Here is a 12,210-nt window from a genome sequence, read left to right as displayed (position 1 = left end):
GGACAGGCCCTGTTAGTTCGCAAAATGGTTCATGTAAACCTACGTAAGATACACGGGTATAGGGAGGAGGCGAAAGAAAAAAAAATGGAATTAAGTACACAACTAGGTTCACGAGAGATGGGATAATTTTTACCTAAACATCTGAGAGAAGTGCGTAAACATTTCCGAGAGGATCGATGACTATTCGTCGTAATCGTGGCGTCGTAATTTTGAGAAGCCCGATGAACACCGCTGACGAAACCGGCACCAAGACCTTTCCGCCATAAAAACAGCACGCTCCACAAATCCCCACGCGAACACAAAAAACCCCGGAGGGATCCTTGAGATCTTGGGGAGGAGTCTGCGGCATTGTTGCCTGGACCATGATCAGCCCTCCCACATATTTTATACATTCCGTTTACAATTACAACGACCAACACACCGCCACAAGGAACGGTTGGCTGATAGAAAAGAGAAGAGGGCGAAGCAAGTACAAAAAGCAGAGGCAGAGGAGAGAAGGGAACAAAATACGCGAATAAAAGGGAATTCGAAATCCGACTTTTTTTTCTATAAATATGCCCGTACCACTGCTTCTCTCACAGACGTCAAGCAAAAAAAGAAACAGTGGAAGTCGGACGCTTAATTTTTTTAGCAGCAGCATAGATATTCCGAAATGCTTTCGAACAAAGGAGACATTGTTACGACGAGCTCATTGATTGTTTGCGCTGAGCTTCTGAGGGGGAGAAAAAAAACTTGGCAGGAAACATATCCCATTTGATCCTTTCTACCAATATCAGTATTTCAGCTCCTTCGGTCTTCCTACGGTGCAAACATCGACTCTTTCCGATCAAAAATAATTGATACTGCGACAACACCCGAGGAGACAGATCGATACTGGAAAGACCGACGCGTTGCTTCGATTCTAAAAGAAACGTGAATTATTTGTAGCAAACGTGTTCTCCAGCCGGGCGGCAACTAGATTCCCGGAATCTACAATGATGGAGTTGTTCTAGAATCACGAAGAGGATGAGAAAAATATTCAGAATTCCACAAGGTGCACAGAACCGCCAATTGTAAAAGAATTATTTAGAATTTTCTCATATTATTAATTATAAAATTATTAATATTTTAAAATCATTTCAGTTCTGTAATGAGTCTTTAATTCATAAGTGTTCACTAAAGTGAAATAGGTTCAGAACCAGCAAATGCATCCCAACCTGACTTGATATTATAACCTAGCTTGATATTATAACCTATTATAACGTTTGTACCTTGTTGCTCGGCCATGAGGTTCCGTTCGTGAAGATGACTAGTTAGATGTTATATTATAATTTTGTTCTTTTTTTCTACGACAATGTAGAAGTTCTGTAATCACGGAAAGGAGAAAAATATGCATAATTCCACGAAGCACACGGAACCACAGATCGTAAAAGGTAAAAATGTTTAAAAAATTTTGTTTCTTAAATTATAATGGTAACATTATAAATATTTTTAAATCTTTGTTAGATTTTGCACCTGAAACGGGTCCCAAACGGATCACGAAAGTAGAGAAGGATCAGTGCAATAAACTTATTTATAATAAAACAAATTTCGTGAATAATCTACATTCGTGACTATTAAGGGTGGATGAGAAAGCTGTTTGGGTGTTCAAAGAGATAATACCCATTTTGAGCAACGATAATTATCCGATATATCAAAGTTAAGTGAGGGTTTAAATAAAAAGCTATTTAAGAGTGCGATATGGAGTGTAGCGCTGTATGGTGCGAAAAAGTGGACACTCATGTAGGAGGACGGAGAGGAGAAGGAACGATGAAGTGCTGGGTATGGTGTGTGAGTAGAGGCAGCTTCTAGATGAGATACGGAGGAGACAGAAGGTATGAATGGAGCGAGTACTTAGCGGGGAGGGTACGTTGAAAACAATATTATAGGGTAGAACGTTCAGTAAACGAGGGACAGGAAAAAATAGAATAGGATTTTTTGATAGAATGCAAGGGAATAGACCTTATTATGAATAAAATGATGGAAGTGCTTAAAGGAAGGGGAGTATCCCATAATACTACATAAAGACAGTATGGATACCTATCTCAATCGGTAGAATATTTTAATAATAATCGCAAATGAACATAGGCTCTAGCTTTCCGTCCTCGAGAAAAAATTTTTACATAGGACCAATCACATCAACATTCCGTGTAACCACCTGCATATGAACTAAACTGCGCCGAAATCACCGAATAATGGGGCCAGAGGCAGAGTCACGGGTCGATATCGCCTCAGATTTCCAAAGCCCAAATATAGCTCCCACTTCAAGTCCTTCCTCGCTTTTGTGCCCGGAGTTCTATTAAGGCAAAATGATAACTTCGGGAAAGATACAGTGCTTAGCCAATGCCGTGTTGAGAAGTTAAAATCCCACGTGAAGACAACAAATTCTCGCAATAATGTATCGGAACGTGGGAATAAGACACTGATGGCGAACAAAAGAATAACAGAACGCGTGATCAGTACTTGAGGATAGAAGCACTAATATTTCAAAATTTGTAGGATTTTTCAGTCACCCAATAAATGTGTTGTCACCCAACGCGTATTTAAATGCATTTTCAAAAGTCGCCACTAGTCGCCATCAACAATTAATTTTAGGTGTCGTCTGATCGGATGATGTTCGTAATCTGCCTTTTAATTATTCCACAATCTGCCAATCAAGACGATAACTAAACTTAATCGATAAGCATGTCCAACTGTCTATTCTAGCCAGCGTGAAAGCTGACACGGGGAGATAAACACGCCTTTTAAATTGGCAGCAAGTCGTTTTCCGAAACGTCGGCGGAAATGAAGCCAATAATACGGTGCAGAGGTCGAGAAGAATTATATTAAACATTATTCACACCGAAAAACTTTGATCGAATATAATAAAAGATGTCAAACCGAGATACATATTCGTGGTGATATAATATCTATGGAATACATGACTCTTCAACGTTATTCCTCGCGAGTACAAATACTCCAGTGCAAATATCGAGGATAAATGGATCATGCTGCACAACGCCGCGCTGCGGACAATTTTGAAAACCAATTAACATGACGTGGAAACAGATTAAGCTTCTACGGAACGGACTGGAGCCTTCACTATGTAATCCCCTAGGATAGAAGAAAGGCATGATACGGACAAAAAAACAGAGAGGAAGGGAAAGGATAAGGAGCACGTCTCGCTATGGAGAATGAGGGGTTGCAGCATTTTTCATGAGAAACGGAAGGCAGAAAGAGAAGTGGCTTTCTTTCGTACCTACCACTTCCCTAGCGCACGCAGAACGTCAACAAAGAGAATGCTTTTTTTATTTACATACACATATGTGACTTCGTATTTATTTTTTTTTCATCTCGCCGCGGCGCCGAGCGTGGCATAAGGGGCGATGCATATAGGCCGGGCGCCATTGTAGTGCCTCCGCTGCCCTAGTGCCACTAAAAAGGAGAGCAACAAAAGACGCGAGCGCCCCGCTGCGCTGCTTTTCCCGCGCAATGCCTCACACACACACCTTCCCCCTCTTCCTCTCTCTCCCTCTCACTCCACCGACAGCGTTCACGAAAATCGTCGAGATACTTGAGGTGAAATTCAAGCGATGTCTTCATGAAAATGTGAATGTTTTCATTTTTCCGTAAAACTCGTGTGCTCGAGGGAGATTTTCCGAGTTTTATTGAGATCAAAGCACACGCGAGGCACTTAAAACGGGAAAAGAAACACAAAAATGATATAAACAAGGGTACGTCTAAACATGCCAAGCACCCATTAGGGCTGGCGAGTACTTAACTCGCTGGGAAGTCCAGTAGCTCATGAGATCCTTGATCATAACGCAACCCTTCCGTTTCATTACAAAAGCGAACATTTGGCACACGAGCCTAGGATTAAGGAAGTACTTGGATGACCGGAAAAAATTAAACAATACAACGAAATATCCTCACATAAAATGGAATTACACTTAAGCAGTGCCGTTGCTGAGACTCTATAATTATGCACTGAGCATAAACAGCACCCTGGGTGCTTTTTAAAGCCTCAGAATGATTGTTATTTAGTATTAATCAAAATGAACTTTTAAAAATTCAGTTGTAAACAATAAACTCAGATACTACGTAAATAAGGGACAATAGATTTTTTTACCAGGTAACGGAAAACTACACGTAACATCAAAGCAATACAAATATGATACGTTTTCTTACATCTGTAACGAGACTATCACGTTTTCATGACACGTCTCAAAGAAACATTGGAAATATAAGTGAAACCCGAGGGATAAAGGATGAAAGATCAGGCTATTAGGATGTATAGGAGGATATTTGGAGGAAAAAAAACATGGAATTGGGAAACAGAAAGGGAATAACGCAGTCATTTTAAAAGAATAATATAAAATACCTCGATACTAAAACTTTATATTTGAACATGCTTTATGAATAATATTTGAGAAGTAATTATCTCAGAGAACCTGGTTATCGGCCCTCTTAAGTAAGAAGTATTCATCTTTTTTTCGTTTCCTTCAACGCACAAGTGAATAACAACTTGACCAGAATTTTAAACATGGTTCAATTTATTAAATTATTTTTTTTTTTGGTACATATTTTCTTTATTTCTGTTCACGCGGCAGCACGGAAATTTCGCGCAAGTATTTCGCCGTTTATGGTTATCGGAAACCAGAAGACCTAACTGCAACCTAGGCAACCCTTGGCTCATCCCTGACCAGGAAGGAATGAAAAATGGATTCAGAAAAAAAAGAAGGCGATGTCTGTCACAAGAGCGATTAAATAAAACGCTCGCGGAATAACGACGCGAAAGAATACGTCAAATTAAGCGCCCACGTGGAGCCGACTGGGGGAGACAAAAATCCATTGTTAAACACGCGTTCCACAAAAAGAGTGGAGGGAGTGAATGCGAAATCCCGCATTTTTCTTTCCTTCCCTCTATCTCTCTCTCTCTCTCTCTCTCTCTCTGTCACTCTTGAACACTCGTGGGGTCGACGAAACGTAAATGAAAACCGAGGAGGGAGAAAGAGGACTATATCATCTCTTAGAATTCGCGAGTCTCTTATTTTTATTTTAGAAGGTGTGGAGTTGTTGAGGAGAGGGAGTACGCAGAGGTTGGAGAGGAACGGATTGGGTGAGCAATGGGATTTGTTCCTCTCAAAGGAAAGATCTCTACGGGACGAAACGAAGAAACACGAGCTAGAAAATGGCCCATTAATTTTACCGACAGCCATTTGCGAATCTTTTGGTAAATTAGGAGACGGAGCGAAATGAAACATGCACGCATATCCAGAGTTTAAATCAAGAGCATCACTAACTTTATTATTGGATATAATACATAAATGGATTTGCTACAGGTATTACAGGCCGCCATTAAACTCTGGCAAGTTTTGCCTTTTCATGAATGGGCACGTGTTTTTGTAACTAACTAACTTTTTATTTATTCCCATTCATTACCACCGAATACAGCACACATTGGCGACGTTACATCGGGATGTTCAACAAATTAAACAATTACACGTGTATGGGCTACCATGCCCTGGATAGGGGAAACCTACCCAGACGGGATTCGAACCCGCTACCTCTTGTCAGGAAGGCGAGCGATTTTACCCCGTCGCCACTGAGGCCGGCGATATGAAACTGATATTATGTCCGTGTGGTGTGCATGTAGCGGTCCTTTCGTATGCTGGTGATTGATCATCCCCTGCCAAAAACCCTAGAGGTGGCTCACTGGATATTATGTAAATATATTAGGACTGAGAAGGGTGCATCATTCGCCAGAATAGGACCGGACTGGCGACACCTATCAAGTTCACTGGCAAAATATTTGAATAACTTAAAATATCTTTCCAGGAAACGGCCAAAAGGGGAGGTAAGGTAAAACAAAAAAACTGTAGAGAGACTATCTCTTAAGATCGACGAACCAATTAAACCGGAAAAATTACCTAACACTATAGCGCCACCATGACGTACGTATGCTGGATTAATAAATAACCAAACTTCTACTGGAGAGAAGGAAGAGAAATACTCAAGGTGCAGATCGATAGTAATAAAAAACCCGTTAATAAAAAAATCCATACTTGGAATAAAAAACCTGTTAACCCCTTTCTACCAATATATGTAGTAGATATGCCTACGCGAATAGCGATGAATGATACGACAATGCATTGCATTGTGCCACTGCGCCTTGCCCCTCCACGAAAAAGCTGAAAAAACAGCCCTAAAAAATAAAGACTGCAAGGGGAGACCTTCCATCACGCACATAAACTTGGATCTGATCCAGAAGTGAAGAAAAGCAATGGAATGGGGGGAGTGGAGGAGATATTCAGCGGCAGGAAGAGGAGGAGTTTACGGTCCAGATATTCAGGATGCTCATAACTCGCGTGAGGCCCTTGCGACGAAACCCCGCAGAGTTAAAATTCTCAACAGTCAGGACCACGAATGTTACAGTAGAGGATTCTTTAGGTGGCCGCTAGATGCACTGTCACACACGGCGTACTCAAATGGGTTTACAAAAGACGCCACTCTAACGTCTGGTGGAGCGACCCGAATTTTGCGGAGAAAAAAGATGTTATTACGAGTGTTAACTGAAATTTATGTTGCGAACTATCAAGTTATTAACTTTCCAGTGTTATTCCTCGAGTTTGCACCTCATTATCTCACTCAATGATTAACCCGAAGGTTACCTTGGATGGGTGAGGGTAGAGTTCATCCCAGACTTAGCCGCAAGCGTGTGAATACCAAACAATTCAGGATAGGTGAGGGACATTTCCTTTCCCTTGGGCCACTTCGAACTTCGAGGATTTTTGTTTAAGGGTGCACGAAAGGCCTCAACCGGAATTTGAACGGAGACCCTTCAGTCACTAGCCAGGCACTCAACAAACTAGACTACCACGCTCCCCGTGATTGAAAATATTACGAAAGATACTATATCCGACGGAATTCGATGGAAAATTTTGACACGTAACATCATGAAAGTACTAGTTTATTTCCACACTTCTTTATGTCAACCGACCTAAGTTTCTCTAAATATTTATTTCCTTTTTTATTTAATTGATAGTCAAAAAACAGCACGAGGCAAATTACAGAGGACTCACAATTACAAGTGAACAATTTAATAATATTAAGGAAAATGTAATCAACAATGAACAAAATAATATTCAACAGTAGTTTCAAATAAATAACGAAGAACGGTAGACTTCACAAGGTGGTGCGATGAGTGGGGGGGGGGGGGGAATTACGCTGGAGTTGGTGCAAGATGGATGAGGGATGAAAAAAGGATCAAAATTTGGAACGCAATTCCATAATACACACATAACACCAATTTTCGGCACCCAATAGAAATTTTTGTCGCGGCATTGTGTGCCGAAACCTGAGTCGGTTGAAATAAAGAAGTGCGGAAATAGACCAGTACTTTCATAATGTTGGATATATTCGGATTATAATATAATATTATAATCATACTATACAACATAATTCGTATAATTTGTGTAATCATAACATAATTTGGAGAAAATATTAGACCGAAAATATGTAGAATAAATGCATCGATTAGCAGACATCACCATGCAGCGGACTTAGTTGATTGCATAAAATCAAAAGGGGCAACAGAAATCAGGATTCCACGGGATGGAATAGGGCCTCCCCTCTATCGAATTTGCAGTCCATATAGGGTCAGGTAGGCAGTAGCGGAAAAGACTCCTCGCGTTGGTTCATGCGTGCGCGGCTGGCTCTTCGACCCGGTCGTCCTGGAAACATATGTCATCGTCGCGCGAGGGATCGAGAGTTGGGCAAAACCTCCGGACTGAGCAAACACGCATTATTCATGCTTAAAGTTGGAGGAAAAAAAATATTCGGCCACGGCAGCAGCAGCAAGGGAGGTCGCTTTTCGAGTTATAATCCGAGGTTCGCATCGCTGAACATCGTGTACCCGAGGGACCGAAACCAGCCGACCAAATATCATTAAAGATCGTCACTAAAATTTAAAATGCACCTCGTGCAACAATAGAGGGATAAAATAAACACAAAAATTTTGTCACCACTACTCCAGAGCTGGCGTCTCGTCGAAAGGACCAGAAGTCACTTCAAAAACGCCACGGTTAGGCGAACTTTTAAATCGAGAGCAGGAATATATATGAAGCGCGCCTGTGATACATCCAGCGACAATCCCTGCTTTTTCAACGGTTCAACAACATGATGGCAGACCAACTAAATCCTAGAGAAGAGTGGAATCCTTTATCAAAAGGACAGACTGTTCGCTCAGACGTATTAGTTCCAACTTACGATAAGAACTACAGCACTGATTACGAAGCATTATTCATTTCAGCAAATTTAGATGAAAACCGATAGTTCGATTAACGTCGGGATGATAGACGAATGCGGATTGAGGATTAGGCCAATTAAAATGGTGGATTTTTAGGCAAATTCTAAGCTTTAATAAGGTATTATTTTATAATAAGATACTATATTTTTTTAAATCTAGTTTTAACACACTCACGAAAAAATAAAAACTTTTAACTTTTTAGGACGAGCCAATGACGGAGACATACTGTGCGCTGTAACGACATGAAACAATTACCTGAAATCTAAGAAATAGAAAATAGCTGGCGCAGTATCCCGAATGAGAATTTCAAAGGTACTTAATGCTACATTCTTCTCTACAGAATATTTACCATTTTAACATAATTACATCAGGCGCCGGAGTAAATAGAGGATACTCAAACAAAACATAAGCACAGAAACGGCAGAAGAATTAAAATTCTACACAACATCCTGATGTTTACACTAAATATAAATAAATATAAATATATTTCTACGTTCCAAATGAATTTCTCTCGAAATAAATTCATTCCGGAACTCAAAAAACACAAACACTTGAGACTTAAAAAAACTGCAGATTCCTTTCCGTTATAGGAATACACATTCCACTCTCCAGAAAATGAGCACAACTAAGTTAATTAAGCGCGAAGATGAACAAAAAAATACATAAGAGTCTCTAGGAAGGGGAACGTAAACACTGCGATTGCAGCATTTCCGGGAAGAAGTAGCATTTCTATCAAGGCCCACTGCACTGTCAATTCACCCGAAGGTTGATGGATGCGAACTGCCGACCCCGTCACAAGCCTCCCATCACTCCGCGAAAAAATAGTAAACGGAAGATGAAATGATGATGATAATGAAGAATTTCGCCCGAGTAATTGGACCGTCAAAGGAATCGCAGTTGAAATCTTTACCGCAGACGACCCTGCCGGAAATAAGGACGGCAAGCTCGAGAAAAAAATTAACGGAGATGTCTCGTTATAATTATCTGGAGTAAATTTATCCCTGCACGCCACGGTGCAAACAAGACGTAAGGAGGTAAATCAAACTCACGTCTCTACGCCGAAATCAGAGCTGAAAAAAAGTATCCCATCAACGCAATTAGGAAGGGCAGCTTAAAGCAGAGACGGATGAAATATATACGTAATTAAAAGACCCTTAAAGGAGAGGACGCACACGGATTTTTTTGAAATTATTCTCTCCCCTGAATAGTTCGTAGGTCTGTACACTTAACAGGGAAAGCCACGAGATCTCCAAGCGCAACGGATAGTGGCAATAGGTACAGCTTAGCAGTCAACGACACTATGTGCAAAATGGTGTTATCGAGCCATAAGTTCAATGTTGATATAATAATTATTGCACTTCCCGTAAGAGAAATTTGCTTGACAAGTAGGACAAACGATGGTCGTCAGCATCACATAAGCCCATTTTTCGGTCACCTGGCGGTAGTGCCAGCGAAATTATTGTCTGCGCCACAGCAACCGACGCGGTAGTAACTTAAAATGAAGAATTTGAACGGCACAATACATATGGCCGTTCATGACCAAAGTCTTTCGTCGATCATTCACGACTCAAATCGGTCACCTTCGACCGATTCGCGACTTAAGTCGGTCGTAGTATTGATATCGGTCTTTATCAATCATACAGATACATAGGTCACAATATGCATCGGTCGTCATTGACATTGTAGGTGATTGACAGAGGTAGCGACCTATACCGGTCGTGATTAGCATAAGAAGTGACCGAAGACCGACTATCTGCGATGGCTCACTCAGGTGAACGGTGATCGACATAACTAAAAAAATTGACTTGGCACATCACTAAGATGAAAAAGGAGGAAAATGGGCTAGGGAGTCGAAAGGGCAATTTGAGAGAGCAGAGGAAAAGACGGGCATTGGAGATCGAAGATGCAAACCTTCCCTCTCATCCCCACGCGCGATAGAACATGGGGAACGTTGAAAGACAATGGAAAGAATCTATCCAGAACGAAAACCATTTCCTTCGATGGGATCAATGAAATCATAGCTGTGTACGTAATCACCATTGTCACGGTTTTACCCCAGTGAACTTCGATGAAAGTCAGAACAGTTTTATTCGTTTCCTCAAGTGTGACATTGCTAAAGGAAAGCGGAGCGATTGTTAATCGTATTGTTGAGCTATGTAGACTATGAGCAAGATACCTAAGAAGTTGATGCATTCCTGGAGATACAAAAAGTATATAGCCTCCATGGTCTGAGGACTAAACTTAAGTGATTTATCGCGGTGTGATGCATCAATGAGTCATTGAAATGCTAAATGTATTGTGATTGTATATATGTATATTCAGATGAGAGCTAGATATCACGCGTCTAATGAGGTAGAATTAACAACGGATTCGTGATATGCACTAACTCCAGCTACTTAAACTAATGTACGATGGTGCAATGTCATATAAATCGTTTGAAAACTGAGTAAGGGGATTCATATCTTGCCAAGCACAAAAGACTAAGCTAGCATGGTACCTATTAGATTGAGACGGAACGCTTCTTTACCGGATTAGTATACGATATACATTGAAATATCGCATAACAGATGCACCAATATTGTGCAATTGACTTAGTAAAGAGAAAAAGTATCGGGAAACGATCGATCAAAAATCATTGCCTTTCCATATCAATCACCTTTTGTAGCAATTGGAGATTTGGTAATTTCACGAAATTCCGTCATTTTCCACAACACCAACAAAATAGAAGCAGAAACAACGAGGACAAATATGTAAATAGACACTTCCCCGAGCACGATAGCTAATATAAGAGCCGGGAACGATAAGACTTACGACAATAATGGTAGTAACATTCAAATATCCATTCCCCCACCCCAACGCACTTATCACGTGAATTTCCACCAAGGAGACACTATGGACATCGCGAGCAGTTTTGGACCTGGATGAACACCACATCATCGGTGTCTCAAAGCCGGTGTTAGGAGCGAGAAGCGGAAGAGTCCGTCCAAGAGCTAACACTTCAAACATCTATTACTCACCAGACACCATGTCGGAGACATCGCCGTCGCCGGCGTCGCCAACACGAAAATCACCGATGGAATCCTCGTCTTCGCATCGCTCGCTGGAGGAGGGGTTGGTACGAAGTGCACCCAGTTCACCAAGAAAATCACCACGGAATTCATCATTGTGTCCACCTAATTAATGGGACGATTTCTCCGCGTATGTATGCGTGCGCAAACTTCACCTTTCCGCCGAATCTTTGGACACGATTCTAGTCTAACCCGCGACAATCTCACGACGAGATTCGGGCACACAACGACGCAGCCTTCAACCACAAACAGAACAATCACGAGACACAAAACACTGCACAACTTCGTCCCATAGCTCCCACTGGCATCCGTGCGAGGGAGGACGACCACGATGCTCGACAAACGGAAATTTTGAAATGACGATATACGATCGATATTACATATTCACCACGTGGCGAAAAACATCGCGTATTAAAGGCCTTCCCCCCACCCTCCAAACCAAGAGAATAGTCGCTCACCAGGAATTACAAGAGCCTAAGCGACCTGAGTCATTCGAGGTCAGCGGCGAGCTGTGTGGAGGCGACAGGCGGGAGCACCAGAATTACAAAAGAGGATGCTCAAGTCGACCTCTGAATGTGTTGTCACCCACCGCGCATTTAAATGGGGTTACAAAAGTCGCCACTCGCGTCGCTGACGGACAAATTGATCCGAGTTTCACGGGGAAATGAGGCATAATTAGGGGTTTAAACCGAAATTTACATGCACGATGATTTGATTTATAAAAATCCAAAACTCTTCCATGCCATTCCTCGCATTTGCAAAGAATATACTGCAAAATATGCTACGCCTGCAACAAACTCATGTCCTCAAAATTACTATCACACACTACTAAAATCA

General features: G+C 41.4%; 1 protein-coding gene across 8 annotated transcripts in view; it reads right to left on the bottom strand.

The window, feature by feature from the left end:
* LOC124159492 (protein alan shepard) overlaps positions 1 to 11,739 on the bottom strand; it is a 198,697-nt gene extending 186,958 nt beyond the window's left edge. For 2 of the 8 annotated variants that reach the window (XM_046535329.1, XM_046535328.1), the window contains exon 1: positions 11,323 to 11,737. In XM_046535329.1, the coding sequence (XP_046391285.1) occupies positions 11,323 to 11,469 (147 nt within the window). In that variant the 5' untranslated portion in view covers positions 11,470 to 11,737. Of the gene's footprint in view, positions 1 to 11,322 lie in introns of all 8 variants that reach the window. The other 6 variants (XM_046535330.1, XM_046535331.1, XM_046535327.1 and 3 more) reach the window with 5 other exon arrangements.
* Positions 11,740 to 12,210: the final 471 nt, after the last annotated feature.

This window comes from Ischnura elegans, chromosome 5 (assembly GCF_921293095.1).
Source record: "Ischnura elegans chromosome 5, ioIscEleg1.1, whole genome shotgun sequence".
In the NCBI taxonomy this organism is placed as follows: Eukaryota; Metazoa; Arthropoda; class Insecta; order Odonata; family Coenagrionidae; genus Ischnura; species Ischnura elegans.
The sequence above is the reverse complement of the archived record's forward strand: the minus strand, read 5'-3'. Positions and strand labels throughout refer to the sequence as shown.